This window comes from Batrachochytrium dendrobatidis, assembly GCF_000203795.2.
Source record: "Batrachochytrium dendrobatidis JAM81 unplaced genomic scaffold BATDEscaffold_7, whole genome shotgun sequence".
Classification (NCBI taxonomy): Eukaryota; Fungi; Chytridiomycota; class Chytridiomycetes; order Rhizophydiales; genus Batrachochytrium; species Batrachochytrium dendrobatidis.
Genome location: NW_006281105.1, coordinates 1,027,655 through 1,053,338, shown reverse-complemented (window position 1 = coordinate 1,053,338; position 25,684 = coordinate 1,027,655). Strand labels below are relative to the sequence as shown.

The 25,684-nt window shown below is 41.4% G+C and overlaps 7 protein-coding genes across 7 annotated transcripts; 4 read left to right on the top strand and 3 right to left on the bottom strand.

Annotated features, from left to right (window-relative positions):
- Window positions 1-259: 259 nt before the first annotated feature.
- Window positions 260-3,350, bottom strand: BATDEDRAFT_89199 (uncharacterized protein). The gene is made up of 2 exons (XM_006679614.1): window positions 3,113-3,350; window positions 260-2,955 (listed from the first exon to the last, which is right to left on the bottom strand). Exons 1-2 carry the CDS (start codon window positions 3,314-3,316, stop codon window positions 502-504), a joined length of 2,658 nt encoding a protein of 885 aa, XP_006679677.1. The 5' UTR covers window positions 3,317-3,350; the 3' UTR covers window positions 260-501.
- A 429-nt stretch (window positions 3,351-3,779) lies between these two features.
- Window positions 3,780-9,429, top strand: BATDEDRAFT_19878 (clathrin heavy chain; the record flags this gene model as incomplete). Its single annotated transcript, XM_006679338.1, has 5 exons — window positions 3,780-3,821; window positions 4,054-4,261; window positions 4,319-4,587; window positions 4,654-4,815; window positions 4,879-9,429. The coding sequence occupies 5 exons, from the start codon at window positions 3,780-3,782 to the stop codon at window positions 9,283-9,285; spliced, it is 5,088 nt and encodes a 1,695-aa protein (XP_006679401.1). The 3' UTR covers window positions 9,286-9,429.
- A 2,590-nt stretch (window positions 9,430-12,019) lies between these two features.
- BATDEDRAFT_25580 (uncharacterized protein) lies at window positions 12,020-13,580 on the bottom strand (the record flags this gene model as incomplete). Its single annotated transcript, XM_006679418.1, has 3 exons — window positions 12,020-12,726; window positions 12,806-13,149; window positions 13,237-13,580. The coding sequence occupies 3 exons, from the start codon at window positions 13,578-13,580 to the stop codon at window positions 12,020-12,022; spliced, it is 1,395 nt and encodes a 464-aa protein (XP_006679481.1).
- Window positions 13,581-15,364: 1,784 nt separating this feature from the next.
- BATDEDRAFT_35317 (GTPase-activating protein GYP8) lies at window positions 15,365-16,996 on the top strand (the record flags this gene model as incomplete). Its single annotated transcript, XM_006679516.1, has 2 exons — window positions 15,365-15,912; window positions 16,000-16,996. The coding sequence occupies 2 exons, from the start codon at window positions 15,365-15,367 to the stop codon at window positions 16,955-16,957; spliced, it is 1,506 nt and encodes a 501-aa protein (XP_006679579.1). The 3' UTR covers window positions 16,958-16,996.
- Window positions 16,997-17,266: 270 nt separating this feature from the next.
- On the top strand, window positions 17,267-18,199 carry BATDEDRAFT_89196 (uncharacterized protein; the record flags this gene model as incomplete). The annotated part of the gene is made up of 4 exons (XM_006679684.1): window positions 17,267-17,379; window positions 17,502-17,607; window positions 17,681-17,802; window positions 17,932-18,199. 4 exons carry the CDS (start codon window positions 17,267-17,269, stop codon window positions 18,176-18,178), a joined length of 588 nt encoding a protein of 195 aa, XP_006679747.1. The 3' UTR covers window positions 18,179-18,199.
- Window positions 18,200-18,315: 116 nt separating this feature from the next.
- On the bottom strand, window positions 18,316-23,400 carry BATDEDRAFT_89195 (uncharacterized protein; the record flags this gene model as incomplete). Its single annotated transcript, XM_006679613.1, has 4 exons — window positions 18,316-22,335; window positions 22,441-22,603; window positions 22,904-23,173; window positions 23,244-23,400. 4 exons carry the CDS (start codon window positions 23,398-23,400, stop codon window positions 18,429-18,431), a joined length of 4,497 nt encoding a protein of 1,498 aa, XP_006679676.1. The 3' UTR covers window positions 18,316-18,428.
- A 123-nt stretch (window positions 23,401-23,523) lies between these two features.
- Window positions 23,524-25,564, top strand: BATDEDRAFT_35314 (uncharacterized protein). Its single transcript, XM_006679515.1, has 7 exons — window positions 23,524-23,634; window positions 23,728-23,766; window positions 23,835-23,847; window positions 23,994-24,075; window positions 24,138-24,276; window positions 24,355-24,432; window positions 24,507-25,564. The coding sequence occupies exons 1-7, from the start codon at window positions 23,553-23,555 to the stop codon at window positions 25,463-25,465; spliced, it is 1,392 nt and encodes a 463-aa protein (XP_006679578.1). The 5' UTR covers window positions 23,524-23,552; the 3' UTR covers window positions 25,466-25,564.
- Window positions 25,565-25,684: the final 120 nt, after the last annotated feature.

The following is a 25,684-nucleotide window of genomic DNA, read 5'->3' as shown; positions in this document are numbered from 1 at the left end:
GTCATTCAAGTGTTGATGACCACAGGGTTGTTAAACCATCAATCATTTGATGACAATCTATTATAGAAGATAGATATTCATACGTAAAAGGACATATTTGGATGATGAACCAGCATAAACTGTTTGTGAACAATGGTTTCAAGAATACAATCTTGTTCAATAAATTGGCACTAATTCAACATGGGACTGTTTATTATGCATCGACCTGGTTTTCCATTTTACATGAATACGGTTAAAGAATATTCAAAAGGTTGCTTTTATAAAAATATATTTACTGGCGTTACAGATGGGACTTTCCGCAACGTTTAAATCAAAACAAGGAAATCCTCAAACACATCACCAGTGGGAAAGTAACAAAACAATAAGGCCAATCAATAATAAAATTAAAAAGAGGTATAAAGGGGAAAATGATACTACAAGTATCCCTCCAGAACAAGACAGATCTGGGTTTCCTCTTTTCCATTGAAACGACACAAAACAATCATTTGGTACTTCAAATGATCACGGATTCCTTTGGGCATTGGTTTGCTCAAACAACTTGATGCGTGCATCATGCAGCATAGTGTCTTTTTTAGAGCAAGTTCCTTCGTTATTCAAAAACCACAATCCCCACTTGGTCAATGCCGCAATAGGGTTTTCAAGTGGTCGAGCATGAACTACCTTGAATTCATCAAAGTTTATCGGAATCTCAGTGGTATGATCAAGCAAGATGATGCCATTGATAAACTGAAACTGGTTGAAATACCGAATGTGAATTTCCGCATTATTGATTTCTATAACCGGTGGAGTAATTGGGATATTGCTTGCATCATCATAAGAACGCTTATCCAGACCCAATCGCTGCCCCAAGGACTGTGTAGGAGCATAGCTTGTCTGGACAAGCGTTTTATTATGAATCACTCTGCGCATGGCTTCTTGATCGTCCAGCAAAATACTTTGAGCTTGCATATCCAGCACACTTTTAATAAAAAGTTTGGACGATGGATGGTTTTGCAAGTACATGATTCCAGCAGAGGCCAATGGAGGAACGCTATGCTTTAAAAATGTGCTCATATCAAGACGCTTGTCATTGTCCAATGCAATGTGAATATGAACAGATGTGTCTGCTACAATCTCAGGCCTGAAATCTTGCAAGGCTATGGTGTCTGCGTCCATGTACCACACGTTGAATCCGGCATCCAGCAGCATTGCCAGCACTTTAGGTTTATATCGCATCATCTTGATGAAATAGGGTGTTCCAGGATCTTGACGCTCACTGGTGCTGGGGAATCCAGCCAAAAAAATAGACAACTTTCCTTTTGAAATTAAACTCTCGTGAACTTCCAAATCCAATGACCAGTAAATCAAGTTGTCAATTCCAGCATGCAAAAGTGAGCAGCGAAGATTGGCGGCCTGGACCAGAAAAGCACGGTTTACTGGAACGACTACCAGCTCATTGTTGTGAGCAATCTTGCTACCAAACTCCTTGAGACATTTTGAGCGTACACTAGCATCTTCAATTGTGCAAGGTGATCTGGATTCAGCCGATTCGTTTGGATCGATCGAGGACGGAACATTCATGTGGTTGGTGGAAATCCACTCAAGCAACTTTGCCTCTTCAAATGATGTGCCAAACACATTCATTTTGCGAATAAAAAAGAAGCTAGGCTCTGGCTCACCAGCAGGAAACAAAAAGCGATCCTTGTATCCCAACCAAGAGGGATGGGCCGCACCACCTCCAGCAAATCGAAGGTATCGCTTATTGTCATTGACCACGGTATCTCTAAATTCTAGCGAGTTTACAAGAACCGTAGCAAAGTAGGATTCATCTGGGATATAAGTATGTTCTGAAAATGCCAGAAAGTTGAGAGCATTGCTGTCGTATCTTAAAAAGCGAATAAAGTCGGGAGTGACAATCATCCACTGGTGATGTTTGTATGCTCGCCAACGCGGAAAAGGCCATGATGTGACACCAAGACTATTAGGATGAAAGAGTGAAGCAAAGTCAGCAGTACCAATATGTGCACGATAGAATCGTTCTGCCAGATGTCCAGTTTCTGCCCAATATTCGATAAAGTTTTTACCACGATTGTTGGGTCTGCTAAGAATACGATGTATGTCTGCATTGCGTTTAAGCGGAAAGTCATAGTTGGATAGATTGATCACATAGTCCCAGTCAGCCATATCCAACAGTTCCCAAAAGCCACTTAGCTGTGTAAAAACAAGCGATGAATGACCCCAAATATTGCTAAATCTGTACTTTGTCAAAAAGATGTTTGCTGGTTTTCCAATCATTTGATGGCGTTGATTGATAAACTGTTCAATCTTGGATCTAAGTCGATTTGACTTGGGTCTGTTATCTACATGGATCAAAATAATGGCATCTCCATCGTCGAGAGTCTCTATCAGTTTACAGAGATGGGGAAATCCGTTTTCTTCGTGGACCATGAGCAAGTAGGCAATAAGATACTTTCGCCTGGGGCCAGGAATAACTGAATCGTGTGGAACAATGGCTTTGAGCCGGTCTTGAAAATATGTAAAAGGTTCTATTTGAACCAACAAACGAGATGTGGTGAAATTGGCATATGCCGAGTTTCCTTCTGCAGCAAAGTAGCAAGAGAGTCGTTTGAGTTCATCCCAATTGGGTTTTACTTTGCGATCACCAAATTTGGATTCGAACAAGATAGCTTGAAAGATGTCGTGGGCTTTTTGGTCGACAGCATTTACGAATGTGTAGCGATCCGAGTTGAGCTGGGATACCGAGCCGCCCAGTGAGTTTATATAAATAGATGAGTCGAATACAGCGCCATTGAGTAGAGTGCAAAATGTGAATCCAGAAGCGTTGAATGTTATTTGGCTAGAAGCAGCACTAATGAGTGAGGCCGACTCAGCCGTGTAAAAATGGTCGCCCGCCACCAACACATATTCATCCGAGTCTGGCTCGTCAAAGGCCAGAGAGATGTGGTCAGAAACAACCTTGGTTATTATCAAAGCAAAGCCGTATTATAACCATATAGAGAGTAGCAAGGAATGCATGAAGTTAGTATTGTAGATTCAGCTGGAATTAAGAGTTGAATCAAGCATTCAAACACCGACTCGATATCAAAACACTTGTAAAGGTCACCTGTCGTACAGTATCTAAAGGCACATTAGAGACCAATTCAGTTTGAATTTGGGGAGTGTCGGACTGCGAAGAAGTGAATCCGCTCATCAGCAAAGTTAATGACCACAAAACAGCAATACAAGAAGCGATAAGAATGGCAAGAGTTCTGAGTAAGCGAGTGCGACCAGCAAGAGCTTGCTGCAGCCATAGATTTATTCTGAGCAATAGCTTCATTGGATAATTCAGACAACCTTGTTCTTGGGATTATATAGTTTGTGGTTGATGCTTCATAATTGTTTAGTTGCTCCATGTGTTTAGTAGCATATTTTGGGTCTGCTGCCAACAATGATCGCATTCGCTCTCATTCCAACACTGCATTCTTAAACTGCATTCAAGGACTGATGCGAGATGTGGAATGAGGTTTGATGAGTTTAAAAACCATTTAATTCTATATAATTTAATCTCATGCAAGTCAGTGTTTAACCAGCACGACACTAACCAATACTTTTATCAATCAATTCAGACTGCTTTCAATACAAATCCAACAAGGCTTGACAGCGAGATGATCAAACTGTTGCGAGTTCATTGATGGTTGAGCGCGTTTTCTATTGCCGACACTTTCCTTGTGATTCCATATCCGACAGTTAGATACAGTCGAGTGACTATTCTTATACAATTACTATTCTGACTATTACTGATGGGTGAAGTTATTCCCATTCGCTTCCAGGAACATGTGCAGGTATTGTTGTTTGGTTTTACATATGAATGTGTCGTTGAATTCTCAACTATAAAAAGACCAGTTTATTACCATTGCTACGATGGTTACTATCATCACTATTCATGTTCAATAGAAGCAAAGGCCTTGCTTTATTTATGGTTTAAATCCAACTCACTATTGTCTTGTATCTGACCCCTGGCTTCGTTACTATCCAATTGACTGACCATTCATGCATGCTCACTCTTAACAATAGCTTCAATCTCTCGGAATCAATGCTGCAAACATTGGATTCAATACTCTGACCATGGAGAGTGACAAGTACATTTGTGTTCGAGAAAAGGTTGGAGAACAGAACCAAGTTGTCATCATCGACATGACCCAGCCACAGAATTTGGTACGTCGTCCAATCACTGCCGACTCGGCCATCATGAATCCCGTCTCCAACATCATTGCACTAAAAGGTATTTTCATTTCTACCATCGAGTGTTGCAGCATCAACACTGACATTGTTTTCTAAGCTGCGAGGCAATTGCAAATCTTCAACCTTGAACTCAAGGCTAAAATTAAGGCTCACGCCATGAATGACGATGTTGTCTTTTGGAAATGGGTCACTCCCAAGATGCTGGGTCTTGTCACTGAAACATCCGTCTATCATTGGTCTTTGGAAGGCGATGCACTTCCTGTCAAAGTATTTGACCGCCACGCCAGTCTGGCTGGATCTCAGATCATCAATTATCGCGCCAACTCGGATGAAAAGTGGATGGCTTTGATTGGTATCTCGGCTCAGGTAATTCAAGCTTTACTACTATCAAAACGGTTTCAAATATTTACCTTTTTATATTTGTGTTATTAGCAAGGAAGAGTGGTAGGCAGCATGCAGTTGTATAACAAGGATCGAGGTGTATCTCAGCCTTTGGAAGGTCATGCTGCTTCTTTTGCTCAACTCAAGATGGAGGGAGGATCTCAGCCTAATCAATTGTTTTCTTTTGCTGTTCGCAGTGCAAATGGCGCCAAGGTACAATATATTCATCTATATCTGCTCGTACATGCTTTTTTTAAACTTGAATTTTATTTTTAGTTGCACATTATTGAAATCGACCACAAAGAAGGAACCCCGGTTTTCCAAAAAAGAGCAGTCGATGTTTTTTTCCCACCAGAGGCTGTCAATGATTTCCCTGTTGCCATGCAGGTTAGCCAGAAATATGACATTATTTTCTTGGTTACCAAGTACGGCTTCATTCATCTGTACGACTTGGAAACGGGCGTGTGTATATATATGAATCGTATTTCGGGTGATACAATATTTGTGACGGCAGATCTGGATGCCACATCTGGCATCATTGGCGTCAATCGTAAAGGACAAGTACTTTCTGTTTCCATTGATGAAGAAAACACCATTCCTTATATTCTCAACACCTTGCGCAACTCTGAGCTTGCTTACAGAATTGCTACCCGCAATAACCTACCTGGTGCAGATGGACTTGTCGTTGATAGATTCAACCATTGTCTACAGACTGGAAATTACTCTGAGGCTGCCAAAATTGCAGCTACATCTCCAAAGGCTATTTTACGTACTCCTGCTACTATTGAGCGTTTTAAGCAAGTCTCTGTTCCACCTGGCCAGATATCCCCTATTTTGCAATATTTTGGCATTCTTCTGGAAAAGGGTGAGCTCAACAAGTTTGAGTCGATTGAACTTGCTCGACCTGTTTTGCAACAGGGGCGCAAACAGTTGCTTGAAAAATGGTTAAAAGAAGATAAGCTTGATTGCAGCGAAGAACTCGGTGATATTGTTCGTCAATTTGATCAGACTCTGGCTCTGTCAGTGTATTTGAGAGCCAATGTGCCCGGCAAAGTCGTTACTGCGTTTGCTGAAACTGGTCAATACAACAAGATTATTTTGTACGCTCAAAAAGTGGGTCATCAACCAGACTATGTGTCACTTTTGCAACACATTATGCGCATTGATCCTGACAAAGGCAGTGAATTTGCTACTCTTCTCATCAATAATGATGGCGGTCCACTGGTTAATCTAGAGGGAATCGTTGACGTGTTTTCCTCATTGAACATGGTTCAACAGGCAACTTCTTTCTTGCTGGATGCCCTTAAGGAAAACAAACCTGAACATGCTGCTCTGCAGACTCGTTTGCTGGAAATGAATTTGCTGCACGCCCCGCAAGTTGCTGATGCAATTCTAGGCAATGAAATGTTTACGCACTATGACCGTTCCTACATTGCAAATCTGTGTGAAAAGGCAGGGCTTTACCAACGCGCACTTGAGCACTACACTGACATTTTTGACATCAAACGGTCAATTGTTCATACTCACTTGCTCAATCCTGACTGGGTAATTACTTACTTTGGTACCTTGTCTGTAGACCAATCTCTGGACTGTCTCAAAGAAATGCTTGCCAACAATATTCGCCAGAACCTACAAATTGTTGTAAAAATTGCAACCAAGTACACTGATCAGCTGGGCTCGTCTCAGTTGATTAATCTATTTGAAACCAACAAAACCTTTGAGGGTCTTTACTATTATTTGGGAGCTATTGTGAACTTCAGTCAGGATGCCGAAGTTCATTTCAAGTATATTCAAGCTGCTTGTCGTACTGGCCAGCTAAAGGAAGTCGAGCGTATTTGTCGCGAAAGCAGTTGCTATGATCCTGAAAAAGTCAAAAATTTCCTCAAGGAGGCTAAACTTCAGGACCAACTGCCATTGATTATCGTCTGTGACAGATTTAATTTTGTGCATGACTTGATTCTGTTTCTTTATCAAAACAGTATGACCAAGTATATTGAAATATATGTACAGAAAGTCAATTCTTCTCGTACCCCTGAAGTCATTGGTGCATTAATGGACGTGGACTGCGACGAGATAATCATTAAAAACTTATTGATGTCTGTAACTGGTGCCATTCCAGTAGATAAGCTAGTCGAGGAAACAGAAAAGCGTAATCGTCTCAAGATTACTCTTCCATGGCTTGAAGGAAAGGCTCAGACAGGAAGCACTGAACCTGCAGTTTACAATGCTCTTGGCAAGATTTACATTGACACCAATAGCAATGCTGAACAATTTCTCAAGACCAACCAACTGTATGATGCTGCAGTTGTGGGCAAGCATTGTGAACGCAAGGATCCTTACTTGGCATTTATTGCATACGAACGTGGCCGATGTGATCAGGAACTTATTCGTTTGACCAATGACAATTCCATGTTTAAACATCAAGCGCGATATCTTGTTGCTCGTCGTGACCAAGATCTGTGGGCCACTGTTCTTGCCATAGAAAACTCTTTCCGTCGTCAGCTTGTAGACCAAGTGGTTGCCACTGCACTTCCAGAGACGCAAGACCCTGAAGATGTGTCGGTTACAGTCAAGGCATTTATGGCTGCAGATCTACCCAACGAGTTGATTGAGCTTTTGGAAAAGTTGGTACTGGAAGGCTCGGCATTTAGCGATAACCGTAATTTGCAAAATCTACTGATTTTAACTGCTATCAAGGCTGACAAAACCCGTGTAATGGACTATATCAACCGTTTAGACAACTTTGATGCGCCGGATATTGCCAATATTGCTGTTGGTAGCGACTTGTTTGAAGAAGCATTTACTATCTACAACAAGTATGAGCAATATGTTGATGCTATCGGTGTTTTGATTGCACATATTGGCAATGTGGACCGTGCTGCCGAGTACGCTGAAAAGGTGGACCAACCTCCAGTATGGAGTAAACTTGCCAAAGCCCAGTTGGACAATGCCCGTGTCAAGGAAGCCATCGAGTCCTATATGCATGCTGAGGATTTCACAAATTTTGCAGAGGTCATTCATGTTGGTGGCCGATCCAACAAATTTGAAGAGCTGGTCATTTATTTGAAACAGGCACGCAAAACTGTACGTGAAGCCAGTGTTGAGAGTGAGCTATTATTTGCATATGCCAAAACTGCCCGTCTTGCAGATCTTGAAGACTTTATTTCTTCGCCCAACTTGGCCAACATTTCGCAAGTCGGCGATCGTTGCTTTGATGAAAAGATGTACGAGGCTTCCAAGATTTTGTTTTCTAGTGTTTCCAACTGGGCACGCCTAGCTACTACTTTGGTTTTTTTACACGAATATCAACCTGCTGTGGATTGTGCTCGAAAAGCCAATGCCACCAAGGTCTGGCGTGAAGTGTGCCTTGCCTGTGTGGATAACGGCGAATTTCGTCTTGCCCAAGTATGTGGTCTTCATTTGGTAATTCATGCTGATGAGCTTGAAAGTCTTGTCAAGCTGTACGAGCGCCGTGGTAGTTTTGAGGAACTGATTCAGCTTTTGGAAGGTGGTTTGGGCTTGGAGCGTGCACATATGGGGATGTTTACCGAACTGGCAATCCTGTACTCTAAGCACCGCGCAGAAAAGCTGATTGAGCACCTACGTGTATTTTGGCAGCGTATCAACATTCCCAAGGTCATTCGTGCTTGCGAAGATGCTCATCTGTGGGCCGAATTGGTCTTTTTGTACACTCACTATGACGAGTATGACAATGCCGCTCTTACCATCATGTCACACTCTGCTGATGCTTGGGAGCATACACTATTTAAGGATGTAATTATCAAGGTCAATAATATTGAGATTTACTACAAAGCGCTTCGCTTCTATCTTGAAGAGCAACCATTGATGATCAACGACTTGCTTACTGGTCTCACTCCTCGAGTCGACCACACTCGTGTTGTTTCATTGTTTCAAAAAACCAACAATTTGCCCCTAATCAAGCCTTATTTGATCTCTGCTCAACAAACTACCAACAATGCAGCAGTCAATGCAGCTTACAACGATCTTCTCATTGAACAGGAAGATTTCAACACTTTGCGTGATAGTGTTGAAAACTTTGACAATATTGAACATGTGAGTCTTGCTCAGCGACTGGAGAAGCATGAGCTTCTTGAATTTCGCCGTGTCGCTGCGTCTCTTTACCAAACAAAACGTAAATACAAACTAGCCCTAGCCATTTACAAACGCGACAACTTATTCGGTGATGCAGTCGAGACTGCTGCATCGAGTAAAAATTCCGAAATTGCGCTCGAACTCTTGGAATACTTTGTTGGCTTAAACAAGAATGATATGGTTATTGCATGTTTGTATCGGTGCTATGATCTGCTCAAACCTGATGTGGTTTTGGAGGTATTGTGGCGAAACGGACTTTCGGGAGTCGGTGTTCCTTTTGCTGTACAGACTGTCAAGGATCTTGTTGATCGCGTTGAAAGCCTTGAGAAAACGGTTCAGGAATTGTCGATAGGTGGTGCTGGAAAAGGAGGCGATTTTGCTGCCGATGGACAGGATGGTGGGGTGGGTATGATGGGCAGACCTCTCATGATCACTTATGGCGGTGCTGCACCTGCTGGTGGTGGTATGCAGATGCCTGGTCAGCACATGGGATACGCGGGTGCAAATGGAATGATGCCTCAACAAGTCCCTCAGCAGTACACTGGTATGAATGGGTTTCAGAATTTTTAAGCCACTAGGTGGATGACATGTTTGTGGGGATTGTTTTGATTCGTATATTCTACTCAGCCCGCCTTGGGTAACCCAATCCGCCATTTAACCCTCTATTTTCACGTATCTCGTTTATTTAGTTGAACTGAATTAAAGTTGATTTTTAAAAAATGGTATTAAAATAAGTAAATGCTAGAAAACGAAATGACGCCTGCAGGCATATCATACAGGACTGAGACATGTGAACAGTTGTCTGGATTTGGCCTTGGTGAGTAAAGTGTAATTTACCCGCTTCACGCCAGTGTATTATAGCCAACCCAATCACATGGTTTCTGATCTCTCATTAAATTCCCATTCAGTATATTAAAAAGTATGATTTCAAGAGACCTTTTTATTTCAAAATTCACAAGTTCAGTGATCTGCTTGAAACGGTTCCATGGACAGTGCGCATAAAGGGTTTAGCCAAGATCCTTATTTTCTAACGCAGTATCCGAGTCCGGTGCTCGAAGTCTGGCACGTTTGGCCTTGATCGCAGTTAGCGCTGGTGGAGCATCTGACTGGGAGATCGTCAAACTCGAAAGGAGCGGCCATGACAGAGGCAACAAGGGCGACAATAAGAGCAGCGATAGTGAATTGCATTGTTAGATTGAAAGGATTGTTTTTGATGAATAAGGTTCAAGTCAATTCTGGTCCTTTTATATCCAAATTTGAACCCAAATCCAAGCAAAAGTATTCTAAATTGCAGCTTAGCTGCATTATCATTATGCAAAAATACAATTTGATATAATATAAGGGTTTCAGTGTCATTTACGCCCATAAGGGTACAATTTACGTGAAACTCGTGTTTTGGCACCTGTTTTAATGCAACTATATAGAAATATGAATTGAACAAGCCATACTTTGTCTAGCTTAAGTCAGAGTGAAAAGCATATATTTCTCAGATATTGTTCAGCAAGTGTGATTAAATCACAAAGCGGTCATATACAACATGGTATGCATATGCAACACAAAAAGTATTATTCCACATAAATTGCATTGAATTTGTAAAATAAATGCTAAGCCACAAGATAATCTCGAAAACGTGACAATTCATTCAAGCACAGGTTGAATACGCTGTGGCGATTGAACGACTTGTAATATAATCTCTGTATGCTACCAAAGCTGTCTGATATCGCCAATACATATACACAAACCCCAACCATCTGTTTTCAAACAATACATTATCTGTCCGCTTTTACTCTGCTAAAGAGCTGACTAGAACTGGATGATTATGCATTTGAGATCTTGGAAACTGCCAACAGATCAAACTCGCACATTTTGCGTATACGGGTAGCTTTACATCTGTTTGAATTTGCATGGCACTATCAGGTGTACAATAGCACTGCCATTGATGCTTTGGCTGTATAATATAGCAGCAGTCTGGATATATTTTTGGCGAATCATATCCGAGTATCTACAATGCATCAATATGACGTATCAAACACTAAACATTATATAGCCAAGGTTGATCAAATACTCCATTACGGAACAGTACGGCATGCCGATTGATATCGGTGTCTAACCCTGTCAGCATATTTACTGGAAATACAAGTGTCATTATAGACTAATGATGCTAGACGTTTTCATAAAGCATTCAACTATTTGGGATTGATTGTGTCCGCATGCATTCAACGTTTGTTGTTTTGACATGCCTCCTGTATACTTGACTTGAATCATGCACAGTTTTGGTTTCCATACATGTATAAATAATATCTGATTCACATATGCTCAAGAAAACACGTTGACTGGGATCACCAGACTGCTGATATGCATAGCTTGAATACTTTTTGATATCTCGGCAGCTTTTTTAATGCGTTTCTGACCAATCATTTAAGGCTTGAGAACATACAGTGCAAAACTTTTAACTGAGTGATTGGGCACAAGATTAAACATCAAGGGTTAGCTATTTGTATGAGGTATGGCAAAGTAGTCTGTCGTCAAGGACATCAGATCTAGACCGTTTTATTGCAATTTCATTTCCTGGTCCATTTGTCGTTTTTGTAAAAACTGTCTAGCATAGTGCTCGATATATTATCTTGAAAAAAGCTGCACATTGAATGTAATGGTTTGTCCGCTGTAGTCAAAGCATACTCTGATGCATATTAGTCCCACATATTTAGCTTGCATAATATATATTTAAGCAACACTGAAAAGTGATCTGATCTTCACAGCTACCAACAATTGGAATGAACATATGAGATTGTCAGTAATCATCATGTTTTTAAATCAATCTGACAATATCTGACTGCAACATTCCTGACTGTGAATTATTTAAAACTGCACAATGAGTTTAGACTGTAAACTCTTGTAAATGCAACATCAAAACTCTCGTCAGAACATGACTAAATGGGTGACGTTTTAATTGAATCAACTGGAGCAACAGATCGTTTGACAGACTGGTTGTACCAACAACTCGGGTTGTCGTCATGGTACAAGAATCACGATTAATGTATGATTCTGTCATTCAAATCAGCAATCTATTGATTGTGAGGACGCCATTAAAGCAATCAAACTCATCACTTTTGTGTAATTGAACGGAATTTATGCAAGTACCGCCTCATACATGATACACTGATGGCAATGGTTGTTGACAATTCTTTATTTATTGTCATCATACCCTTTGTCGCTAGCTGTAAACAGGCTGATGGACTCTGACTAAACGGCAACAGCAGTTTGTTTTTAAAAAAGTTGCAGTTATACCTCTAGGTTAGATCAATCAAGCACGAATGGCAGCTTGGTAGCTATTGTAGAGTTGATCAAACATATTTTCGGTAGCATCATACTCCTCTTGCGTCACGGATCTATATGATACCGCACCTTCTATGCTTCTCAAAGATGCACGAGATTGATACCCGACATCTTCCAAGTTCAAGAAATTCACAAAAGCGCAATTCTCATTTTCCTTTTGTCGAATAAGCTTTAGCTCTGTACTATTCAGTCTCATCTGAGTGATCATGGACATGGGTACTCTAGGTGGACAGCGAAGCTTTTTTTTGTCGATTCGATCATTAGCTTTTGGGGTGATTTTGTGCTCTGTACCATAACTAAACGAGTCATTGGCAGCAGCAATCTTTTTTACAGCACTGATTATAGCTGGCGTAAGGATTGGCATAGAAGGTAGTTTGGATATGTGGGCAGAGGTATTACGGACAGATTCCGAAACACTTTTGCGAAGACTGGCTGATGCTGGCACTGGACGAACCGAGTTGGAGTAGGTGTAGCAAATATACGCACTAGAAGTGGTGTTGAGCACTTGGGATACGCTTAGATCGGGCTGGTTAGTCACTTTAAACATGCTCAGTATATCGGTTGTTTTAGAGGGAGAATTGTTACTGCGCAATCCACCGTATGCATTACCATGCCTTTTTTGCCAAAGATACCAAATACGATCCACGTTGGCGTGGTGCAGATAAAAGATTGGATCTACAAAATGAATCAATATCGAATATGCATCGTTTATATATATTCCGTCGCATACACACTCAATGTCAAGCTATATTACCTTGAGCACTTAGAGGAATTAAGCTCATGCAGCCACCAATACTGCTATGAACAATAGCGTGGGGTCCACCCTCGAGAGTAAATCTAAAGTCTGCATAATTCTTTTGCGAGGCAATAATGCGCTGAATGTTTTCTGGAGAATAAGAGGATGCTCTAGAAGTAAAGTTTTTGCTATAGTTTCGAGACAGACATAATTTTTGAGGAATAATGATTCGGTAGTTTTTGAATGGACCATCGACAAGACAGTGCTGAGGAGTATTGGGATTTCCGTTACCACCAAATGCAGTTGCATCCCATATCACCGACGATTCAGGTGCTTGAGAATCAATAGTCCAATCCCAGTATCTGGTTTTTACCAAGTATGAAACAAGTTGCAAGATTCAGACACTTGTCAACCGCAACTATACCAGATTAACAGTATAGCCAACTTACGGAAGAGAGCCAGGATAATTGCATTCAGTTTTGAGAGCACTCTCGAACGCGTTCAAAAAGGATCGATGCCATGGAAGAAACAAGGCAGATTGGTGAAACGTAGATGCGACTCTTGAATGCAACTCACCAAACTCGGCATATCTAGATATAGCAGGTCGTTTTGGGATTAAACTTGGTTTTTTCATCAAGCAGAGGACAGCCTTGATGTACTGTTGTTGGTGATCTGTGGAAAGCTCGCGCCATTCTAGTCGGGTAAGACTATTGGTGCAAGAATCGGTAGCATTTGTTGCACCATACACAAAAGTGTAAAGTTGAACCAAAAACACAATGACGGAAAACAGCATATCAGAATCAAAATGGATCGGAAAATGATTGTTCGAGTTTGGTGTTTATATCTAATTAGCAACCCGCTCTTAATCGCTTGCTAAAAACGGGTATTAATGTATTTTCATATTTTCAGCTAATTTGAAGGGTCAAAATATGTTTAGTTGACCAAGGAGTAAAGCCTGCTTCAGCAGCAACTGAATGGCATACTTGTCTCGCACGTGGGTCATGCAATTACGGCCGTATTCATCTAAAATGGAACTAAACAAGGGTATCAAAGTACATGATAAGCAGTCAGTCTCATGACATGATTTCTACCACATTGACTAGACAACAGTGTCCTCTAAATTCTAGTTCACTGCCTCGGCTCATTTTTGTATAGCTGAACGAATGTTTACACTGCATTTTCGGCACTTGTTCAATCTCCAATTCCCCTTTCTACAAATCAAGCATTATGGCATTGAGTGATTGACATGAAATATCTGTTGCAGTGCCAAGACATGGATCGTTGTTCTCTCGAGTCAGAGCGCGAACATACAAGATTTTAAAATACAACAAATATGAATTGTATTGAAAACATTGAAGCAGTTGAACTCAGTGTCTCGATTGCAATGAATAAATCTGGCGATCGTACCATGCATGGTTATGCCAATCAAACAAGGCAGGTTCAAAAGAGAATCTCAGTTTAAAGCTATAGCTTAATATTGTGTTTATTGAAGAATTGAGAGTGTTTATTGAAGTAAGTCAGTTTCTATTAAAAATGCGTAACAAGTATTATCCACTGTCTATTCCAAAACAAGAGACAGTCGATGCAAGATGAATATAATAGGGTTTTATTCTACATGAATACGAATATAAAATAAACACTCCTATCAGAATTGCCTCCTTGGCTCAGCCACGCTCCTAATTAGGACTGAAAAACACTGCAGTGCTTGATTGTTGTAAGGCAGCGCATTATGACTCGAACTTTTGAAACTACAATCAGAACTAATGAATTTTTAATCCAAGCTGTTTACAGCTAGCGACAAAGGGTATGATGACAATAAATAAAGAATTGTCAACAACCATTGCCATCAGTGTATCATGTATGAGGCGGTACTTGCATAAATTCCGTTCAATTACACAAAAGTGATGAGTTTGATTGCTTTAATGGCGTCCTCACAATCAATAGATTGCTGATTTGAATGACAGAATCATACATCAATCGTGATTCTTGTACCATGACGACAACCCGAGTTGTTGGTACAACCAGTCTGTCAAACGATCTGTTGCTCCAGTTGATTCAATTAAAACGTCACCCATTTAGTCATGTTCTGACGAGAGTTTTGATGTTGCATTTACAAGAGTTTACAGCCTAAACTCATTGTGCAGTTTTAAATAATTCACAGTCAGGAATGTTGCAGTCAGATATTGTCAGATTGATTTAAAAACATGATGATTACTGACAATCTCATATGTTCATTCCAATTGTTGGTCAAATTCTACTCATGCATTGATACCAATGAATGGTTCAAAAGCAATAAACTCCACATGTGGCAGAAAGACCATTCATGTTTAAGCAGATTTTGATGATCGGATTAGCAGACAAAAACCATTTCAAGTGTTTTACTTTAAAAGGATTGAATAGTTTTCTGATTATGATCAATACGACAGATGAACAAGGAGCGAATGCAACAAACTAAAGAAACAGTTCGACTTACAAGACTGGCCAGACATCAACATGGTTCGAGTTGGAGCATTTACACGTGAGTAGCAATCCATTCTGGCTCAGAGTATCTGCTATCCACCAGTCGAACCAACTGTCATGACCCACTCCACTGCCCACAAGAATTCTAGCCAAAACTGTGCCATTTCCACTGCTATTGTCACAAGAGATTTGGCTGCTCTTCGTAAGATTGCAGTCTCGCCTGGCGGGTTTCGCTCTCGTAAAGCCAGGATTCAATCTTGGCATGTTCTGTTGGGACTAGACCGTCCAGATTCTTCTCTTGCTGCAAATGACAGTGTGGATGGCAGTCCTGCAAAAACCTGCAACAAGAAAATATTGCCACATGTTCACCCGTCCTATACTGATACTAAAACAGATCTGGTTAATGCTGTCAGTTTGGATACCCAGCGTCAGGTCGCTTTAGATACTGCTCGCTCGTTTGTGCAGTTTACCACTACCACTAAACCTATAAAACAGCAACCACTTGATGAATCTATTCCTCGTTCCAGTTTAGATTCGGCCAATGATGGCCAGGTTATCGCACCAACACAAACTAAATCAATTTCTTATTGGAGTCAGGCAACAGTCGATCGCAATCGTGCTGCCATCAAAGATGTAATACTGCGGGTGTTGCAAGAATATCCATGGTAAACAACTGACATTTATATATTGGTAAATGTCACCTATGTTTTAACAATCGCATTTACATATGCTTGATGTTCCATGCATTCTAGCTTAAACTATTATCAAGGGTATCATGATATTGCATCTGTCATTCACATGCTTTATAAATCTCGTCCTCAATCTTCCAAAGTTCTCTCCAGAATGACTATTCTGCATTTGCTAGATTTTATGGAACCCACAATGACTACTTCTACAACCTACACGTTTCTCATTCATCTTCTTCTCAAAAAAGTTGATCATGACCTCTATATTGCTCTCAAGCCATGTGGGGATGTTGGCACTACCAGACAGAGATCAAATAGTAGTTCGCATATTGTGGGAATGTATGCGTTGAGTTGGATTATTACTGCATTCACTCACGATCTGGATAGAGTAGATGCTGCATTGCGTGTCATGGACGGACTTGTAGCATATGGAACGTGCTTTTTAGTCTACATTGCTGCTGCATTTTTACATTTTGGCAGGAATGACATTATTGGAAAGTTTGGTTCTAACCATCACCATTACGACATGCACCAAGCAGATGATGATGAGGTGATGCCTCGACTCCACACTTATCTTACATCTGGCGTCGTTAACTCGGAAATGGTTGATCATGTATTGGTCGATGCAGGAAAAATGCTAAAAGCCACGCCTATAGCTGATCTCATTCACCAACACAAACAGTCCTCGTCTATTGAAACACTCACGCATCTTCATGACGCATGTGGATTTCGGTTTGATCAACACATGCAGATGTATCTGACGGACAAGCAGCACAGCGATCTTCATTTGCAAGCTATCTTTTGTGATGTATGTGCCATAGAAGAATTCAAGGCTAGATGTAAACGTTTGGCAGTCATGGCTCGTCGGAAAAAGCAATGGAATGCAACGCGAAGATGGGTCATGAGAAGGCGATATCCAATTGGCATGACTGTTGCAAGCATCTTGGTTGTTGCTATGGCAGTTGTTATTCAGTACTGGAAACCATCCATTTTGCCTCGTTTGCATCTGAGATGGCTCTGGTAACAATCCCTTTTGTGTATAAATAGCAATCCTTTTGATAACTCTGATTATACACTTGATCCTGATGTATTGTCTTGAATTGATATCTGGTTAAAACGACTTGGTAAACACGATTGATAAATATCAGAACACTGCACTAGACATGCAATCTGTAGCGTACTGCTGCTTTATCCCACATATTCAAGCCAGAGTAATCCAGTCTGATAAAAAATAAGCAATATAATATGGAATAAAGATGTCGATTTGGACAAAAATTCAAAAGGATTTTTGCTGCGAGCGAGCATTTCAACTCAATCATTGGGACGGCTATTGATGACTGAACAACTGCGGCATCAGGAGGGATCCAATCTAGTTCACGGTCCTCGTATGCAACGATTGACAAAAGCCATGGAGCTTGCAATCCATGGTGTACGCAAGGACTGCAAGTATGACCTTGACTGTTGAAACCCTAGTTTTGTCCGATTATCATCTATTTATATCCACTACTCGCCAACTGTCCTATATTGCCTTGTGAATACTAACACTTGAGCTACTAACACTGCTAAAGTTTAGAACGATTTGCAAACAGCTTCCCTCAACTTGCTCGGGACAATTCTAAAGCTTTATCTGATGCACACCAACTCACCATGCAATTCTTTGAATCGTCTACAATGGTAATACGCTGCACTTGAATCCACTTGGATAGTTACCAAACCTTGCGTATTTAGATATTGAATGGGTATTTAGGAGTCGTTCAAGGAATTAGCTCAGCAACGAGATATCGTATCTAAATTGAATGCGTTGGATGCCCTTTTGGAGAAACTCCAGACATCCACACACTCTCAGCAATCAGCCCCAGTATCAAAAAAGTATGTGCATGTTCAAGTATACCTTTATCTCCGGATTTGGTACACTCATTACAATGGGTTTAAACCAACCCCAACTATACACGCATTTAAATTAGCTTCCATCTAAATTATTTCATTCATTTATACTAGACGGCCTTGTCCAGACCAGGTAGCTGCATCATACAGATACAACATCAAGAAACTAGAGCGAGATCGTCTCATGGTAAAACTTTCCGAGGCAAAGACATGTACAGAATCTCAGTTGGATCAAATCGAGGCAAAGCAAAAGCGTGTGCGTATCTTGATGCATGAGCTTGGAGAGAAAAAGAACTTGGCTGTTCCAATCCCCACTGCTCAGTTTGATTCCCAAGGGAATATTGATGTGAATGCCGTTTAAATATATTATCTGCTGCTTAAATTTAAATACCAAATAATCTATCGTGTGATGAGATTGGACATTTTGTTATTCATGAATTGGCTTTTAATCGGTCGCTTGATTAGAATGTTGTTTTTCATTGCACAACCAAATCGAGTGGAATTGGATTTGATATTTAATAAAAGTAGATTCATTCATGGCTCCAGCCATCATCTCCAACCGTCAGTTTGGATTCGAACCGGTAACGAATACAGCAGTTTAACTTGGATGTCTAGTTCTTCCCACAAACGTAAACTTGCTGGGCCATAGTCGGCATCTGCACAAATACTAGTCCAGGTTTCTTTACAGACTTTATGAGTGGCGAGCTTACTTCATTGTTTCCAATTTTGCTAGTTGCGGCAGGTACATCTCCAACCGCGTTGGCTTCGTCTGAAAACATCAAGAGAACATTCAGCTTCCATCGGTTCACATCATGCATACCGAGATGTGAAAACCAGGCATGAAGTTTAAATCGAGTTTGAGATTCAGGTTCAAGTTTACCGCTAAAATGTGTTTGTCCAACCCATGCGAACGTGTTTCCAGATGGTCCCTTGGTTGCTGTCGAGTTGGTAGTGGACGACTCCCCGCCGGAAGCTGCAGCCACGCTAAGTCGTTTTGAAAGAGCAGTAGGTCCCACAGTCGATGGCCTATCACCTACATTCTTACTTGATCCCTTGACAGGCGCATCTTCTACACTGCTACTAAAAGATGAAATGGCTTCAAACTGATACTCGGCTACATGCATCCAGGAGCTATTTCCAAGAATAATGTCCACTTCTACAAAACATTTTCCATCGGCATTCATTACCACCTCTGGTACACATTCGACAACAACCCGAACAGGACATGCATCTTTGGCTCGAGATTTCAGCAAACTTGCCACAAGAAGTTTGCGTTCTCTTACCGTAGCACTAAACAGTGCTCTTCCAATAAAAGCCTTTGCATCCATATGCCCAAACCAAGCTGCAAGGGGAAGTGGAGAATATAGACAAAGATTAAGTCCTGTGAGTGCCAAATGTCCTCGCTGTCCAGTCGCGGTTGAATCCCAAAAGAAACATAAATCTAAATCATCCATCCATATTTGTGTAAACAGCTGCTTAACCTGTGCCAGTGTCAAACTCGGATACTGCGTAAGCAAGTGCGCTATACGTGTCTGATACCGCTGTGAATGAAGAAAGGATTCCAATGGAAGCTCACTGGTAGTAGTAAGTTGGTTTTGTGCACCTAAACTTTTAATCCACATGGTAATATCTGGCGGAGTAAAAGGTTTTGCATCTTCTTGCAAAATAAGTCTCTGTATGGCAGACGTGGTCATGAGTTCTGGTGTTTGGCTCATTATCAATGGCGCACGACCCATCCACCGTTTGATACGAAAGTACTGATACTGCGTTTGGCTTGGCTTCATGATACTCTCGGTAAATTGCTCACAATCAATTAAAGGTTCAATCTGCCACGATGGACTGATGGATGTGATTTGCCGGAATGTAAGTGGAAGGTTTGGATGCAAGTTTTCCATTTCTACACCAAGAATAAACTCATCGAGACAATTGATGCTGGTTCGCGTAAAAATATTGACTCGAAGCGAGGGAATTACCTCGGTAGTAAGTACACAGCGAAGTATTCGGTAGCTACCTTGGCTCTCCGATTGATACATAAATAATATCCTATACACTTGCTTACCAGCCTTATCGGCTCTGACCCATACTGGGATAAGAGTAATAAGCGATGCAGAAAGGATCCCGCCTGACATGAGCGCATCCTTTGTATTGGGTGACATGGAGGTTGATGCGGTATCATCAGACAATGGGAGTTGAAGTGCGCACGCAGACCCATCTACAAGCGTATTAGAAACAGATATTTTTTCTTCATAATTAGATTCGCTTGTTGGAGCCTTGGGAGCATATGAAGGTTGCTCCAACGACGTTCCATCCCCAAAACAAAATGCAGTAGGATGGCTTGTAATCACAACTAAATTTTTAAGCCCTCTTGTTCCACGATTATTTAACTCTAGCGCTACTTGCGATACTTGTCCCAACAGCATTGTTTCTGGGAACGAATGAAACACTACATCTAGCACAGGCATTGGAGGCGTCACTAGAATCTTGAGCAATATATCTTTGGTATCTTGGTCATCTTGATCTGCCTGTTGCACTTGAGGCTCACTCAACTTTTGTCGACGCTTTTGAAATCTCCTATAAGTAGGAATTATACCACATAGTAGATATCGTACACCCAATACAGTGATTTCACCTTCCATTTTTGGATATATCTTGAGGTGAATTTTGCGTTTTTCGCCTGCATCAAGAGAAACATCGTGCAATACCTGAATATCATATTGAGGTAGCTCAATGCGACTAGGCACGTCGCCAGTTGATGGAATTACCAACTCGGTTTTAGTTTCAGAACAGCCCGAAAACACACACTCCAAATAGATATTATTAACAGGAATGGGAACTTGAAGTGGATTGACCCATTGAAAAGAAACAGTGACGGGTTCATCTACAGCTGTAATAGTTTGTGCTTGATCTGAATTTGCAGGAAGAACCGTTACAGGCTGTCCCAAGGGTGGCCGACGACGGAAAGTAGCAGATGAGCTAGGAGTACCTTCTGTAACAAATTCGACAAGCTTTTCCTCAAGCGACGTCCAAATCAATCCATCATCCTTGAAAGTATCGTGACCATCTTGGGTATTCGATCCACCTATAGCACCACTAGAAACCCCAGGACCAGTATTACTGCGTGTATCAGCAGTACCACCTTTATAGATCTCATTTCTCTGTAGAGCAAGCTTTACTCCAGCATCTAAAATAACAGGAAGCGGAACAGTGGGTAGATTGTCTTGTATATCTTCGAGTTTACCCGAGCTTCCATTCTCAACATTCCTTGTAGAAACAAGCTGTTGATAAATATACAAAAACTCGGACAGATATGCTCGCTGTCCAGCAGCAGACTGCCGACTTTTCCTCAGCAATTTGATAAAATATTGTATGGCTACATCAACCTTTCCCATATGGAACAACTGTTTCCCCAGCGCAAAGTGGATATGGTCGTCAATCAAAGTCCAATTTAGTCCGCCGTAAGCTTCCAAAGCTGTTGAATAATTTCGTTGAGCATGATTGCGCAAACCACACTTGGAAAACCGATTTCCAGCTAAAATTAAATGAAAAGTGTATTTTCTTGGTAAAGGCGGAGTGGTTCGGAGGAAGCAGATGGCGGCCTGTTCAAGAAACAAAGCACCCTTGAGATCAGACTCTTCACCAGCCATGCGAATGAGTAGTGCAGCAGCATCTCTGAACAGATTATGCTCTTTGGTCATCTCAACAATCCACATGGTTGCTCGACTCGCATAGAGAGAGCATTTGGCGTCAATGTATTTTAGGACTGCGTTTTCGGCCATTGCGTCAATACTACTTTTCGGAGAATCGGTAATCATAAGAGATGTCACTGCCATCATTTCTTGAATTCCAGCATAGTACTTTGCATAGCGCTCATTGGAAGTAAAATCTTTTTTTACTGATTCATAGATAGATAGAGCATATCTGTAATCTCGAAGCATGAATGCATAGTCGCCCAGTCGTCGCATGATGAGTTCTGGAGAAAGAAATGGAAACATGGTTTGTCCTGTTATGGGATCTGTAAAGGGTACAGGGTGGGATGCAGCTGATTTCGATCCACTAAAATATTTAAGACCGACTTTAAACAGTCTGCCAGAAATGCCACGTCGTACACTAGCAACGTCTTGCTCCCATTCTTTCATCTGACCCACCATACGACTAATAATGTGATCCAGCAGAAATTCTTCTATAAAAGTGTTGACGTTTGAATAATCTGAAACGGATATTCGCTGCCCACAAACGGTAGTAGTCGTTATAGTCAAAAGTGGTGATTTTGCATCACTAGCATTGACTAAATTTAGAGACTCTGTTTGCGGAGTAGCTGTTGTTTTGGGTGATGTGGACAGATTTGGTGGTATAGGGGAAGTGCTAGATAGACGTTGAGTCAGCTCTGCAGTTTCTGAAATGGAAGCTGACCAAATATCGGGAACACTTTGAGCTTGATCTGAATTAGCTGGACGAGTATTGATCGTCAGCATGTAAGTTGGAAATGATCGTTTCATATTGGCCAAAATTGCATCAGGACTGTGATTGTATAACATGCATTAGTTGAGGGCTTTAAATACGTATCGTCTAGTCAATGATATGCTCATAAATTAGTGTACAGCATATTCAATAAAAAATGCTTACTCTACATTAGGAGCTTCCTCAGGATCGTGTATCAGCAAATACAGTCGCTGAATATATGGATCCATATAAGGTTTTCTCAAGGCATGTGGAATATTTGATTCGGTAAGTAAATCTCTTGCAGTAGCCACAGGATCTGGATCGCTAGTGGACACGACGACCAAACCTAGATATTCAAAGAATTTGTATTGAGCTACAACCCTAAAAGCAGATGGTTGACATGAGAGAATAGCAAAGTAGTAGACTACGTACATGCGACAGGATGATTGAATGTTTCATGCTCCGAGATACCCATATACAAGGAGATCAAACGAAGATAATGCTGAAACCATGGCGTGATAGATTCAAGTTGAACTGGCAGAATGCACGCACACATTGGATCCGGATGTTTCAATAAAAATAACAGTATAAATAACAAGACTAATATGGAGCGACAATCACAATACTGTTGATGGAATAAAGTTACCCGATTCACGGTATCGATGCACTTCGTCAATACTGCGCAAACAGGGGAGTTTGGTGGGATGGGAAAGGGGAGATCCGGCAGTAGATGACGCAGTATTATTGGAAGGTGAAGCAGATGAGCCCATGGTAGCAGTCAAGACTGAAGCCATGACAGCAGCATCGACCGTTCCAGACCGAGCAACAGTAGGCGTATCCAATGAACACAAATCCACGAATCGAATATGGCCAGGATCAAGTTGAATAGTATTTCCATGCATGTCCGGAATGGAAACTAAAAGATAGAATCAGATTAGCAATGAGTGTAGATGCAGCAGTGAATTCCATGACAACGATAGTGTTACCATGAGAGTGACGTGCTAGTCCAAAAGGTCGTAGATAATGAACCAAGTCAGGAATGTTGTTCTTTGACATGAGCATAGACGGAACTATCCGTGCAGTGTCGGTAATAACAGCGACCACAGGGGCCGTTGCCATGGCCAGAAAGTCTCGACCTTCCATCTTGCAGTTTAATCCTCGAACATTGACGAGCTTGTCAGTCAAGCATTCAATGATCGGAGACGCTCATCAAGCCAACAAGTTTGTCGGGCTGACTGCGTCCAACTCTAACCATCATCATGAATCTGCAGGATTACCTGGAGCAGGCCACCACCATGGTCAAAAAGGTCAAAAACGCCGTTATGAACTACACCGAGTACGAGGCCAAAGTTCGTGATGCTACCAACAATGACCCTTGTACGTTGTCTAGTGAATAATATAAACTACTGATGGCTATTATTGCATTGGTTGTGGGCAAACTACCGTCTGATGATTGACTTGTATTTTTAGGGGGAACTTCGTCTACTTTGATGATGGATATCGCCAATGGTGAGTTGGTTTAAACTGATTTGATATTCAACAAACACTAACGTGTGACGTTTATTTACCGACAATAGCTACAAGCCACTAGTAAGTCTTTTGTCGATGGATCTTTGATATTGCAATGACTCGTGTGGTTTCATGTAGTTCGCGATTGGATTTTACGAATCCCTCGACTCGCTGCGCATGTAGCGCTAGAATACCTCACTCTTATTAAGATACTGACAGACTCTTAGTGGACACTTTAATGATATTATGAATACCATCTACAAACGGTTTCAAGAGCCTGCTGGCCCTACTTGGCGTCAGACATACAAGGTAAACGAGTTTCCATGCTGCCATGTTAAATGCCATATATCCTGACATGCATGGGTATCTAGTCTTTACAGCTACTTGAATACCTCATCAAGAATGGCTCTGAAAAAGTCATCGACTCTGCACGTGGCCACGTATATGATTTACGTGCGCTGTTAAGCTATACCTATGTAGATGACAAGAAAAAAGATCAAGGAATGAATGGTAACATGTTGTTTTTTATCTGTCATGCATGCCACCAGCTGTTTTAATCACCATTCGTGTGTTTTACTGTTCATTTAGTCAAGAATCGAGCAAAGGAGATTATCGAGCTTTTGGAGAATGACGAAAAACTACGGACTGAGCGCATTAAAGCTAAAGGTAAGTTGATGTGGTGTATGGACTCGAGTCGTAGTATTTCTTTATAACAAAACACTGGCATGTGTCGAGTATAGAGAATCGTTCTAAATACGTTGGTGTGGACAGTTCCAGTATATCATCCTTTGATAGAGGTAGTGCTGGTGGTGGATCTGGCACCAAATACGGTGGGTTTGGATCTGGATCTGGATCTATGCCAAGAAATGGTATCAGTAGCGGATCCTTTAGTGATTCGTTTAGAGATTCAGCATCTGGTCGTGCAGCAGATCTACCGCTTCCTGTTTCTCAACAGCGACAAGACCAGCAACCTTTCGATCGTCCTGCTGAGCAAAAACCGGCTGTAACAGCACCGCATATTCAGAGCGCGGTGCAACCAACTGTGAATCTACTAGATCTGGATAGTGGTGATGACTGGTCTAACCTTTCTGGCGCAGCAGTTCAACCGACATCAAACTCTGCGACCAACAATGGCACAGGGTTTGGCAGTTTTGCGTCGTTTCCCAATCCACAGCAACCATCCATCGGAGCATCTTCCAATGGTGGATTCGCATCATTTCCCAATCCACAGCAACCATCCATCGGAGCATCTTCTAATGGTGGATTCGCATCATTTTCCAATCCACAGCAACCACCACCTTTGACTCAACAACACCCGAGTGCCAGTGACTTTGGTGATTTTACATCTTTTGTATCTGCTCCAACAACTTATGCAAATACTCAACCGCAACAAACAATCTATCCAGCTCAATCTCTTGTATCTCCAACAAATGGGTTTACACAATTTTCAACGATGCAGCCCATGACAACACCAACCAAGCCCAATACGACTGACACATTTTCCAAGTTGGTATCGCTGGATGTAAATGCATTGACACCAGGATCCAAGAAAAAAGAGCCTGCGATGCCCAGTCTGAATGCGTTAGGAAACAATGGCGAGCCTACAACATCAATGCGATATGGTAATCCTATGATACCCAGTCCAGTCAATGGAGCGATGCAAGCCAAACCATCCCAACAGCCACAACTGTTCTTTTGAAATGATATGGATAAACCTGGAATGCAGAATTCTGCCCAGACGTCTTTATTCAACAAAAGTTGATTGAATTCGAATAAAAATGAATCTTTTACAACGGACAATTTCATCATCTTTGATGATGTTCTTTGCAAGTCTCGACAGATTTCCGATTCAACAAAACACTCGTTCGAGTTTGTTGTTACAACTGGTTCCAGTTTACAAACCAATCGTGAGTTTCAA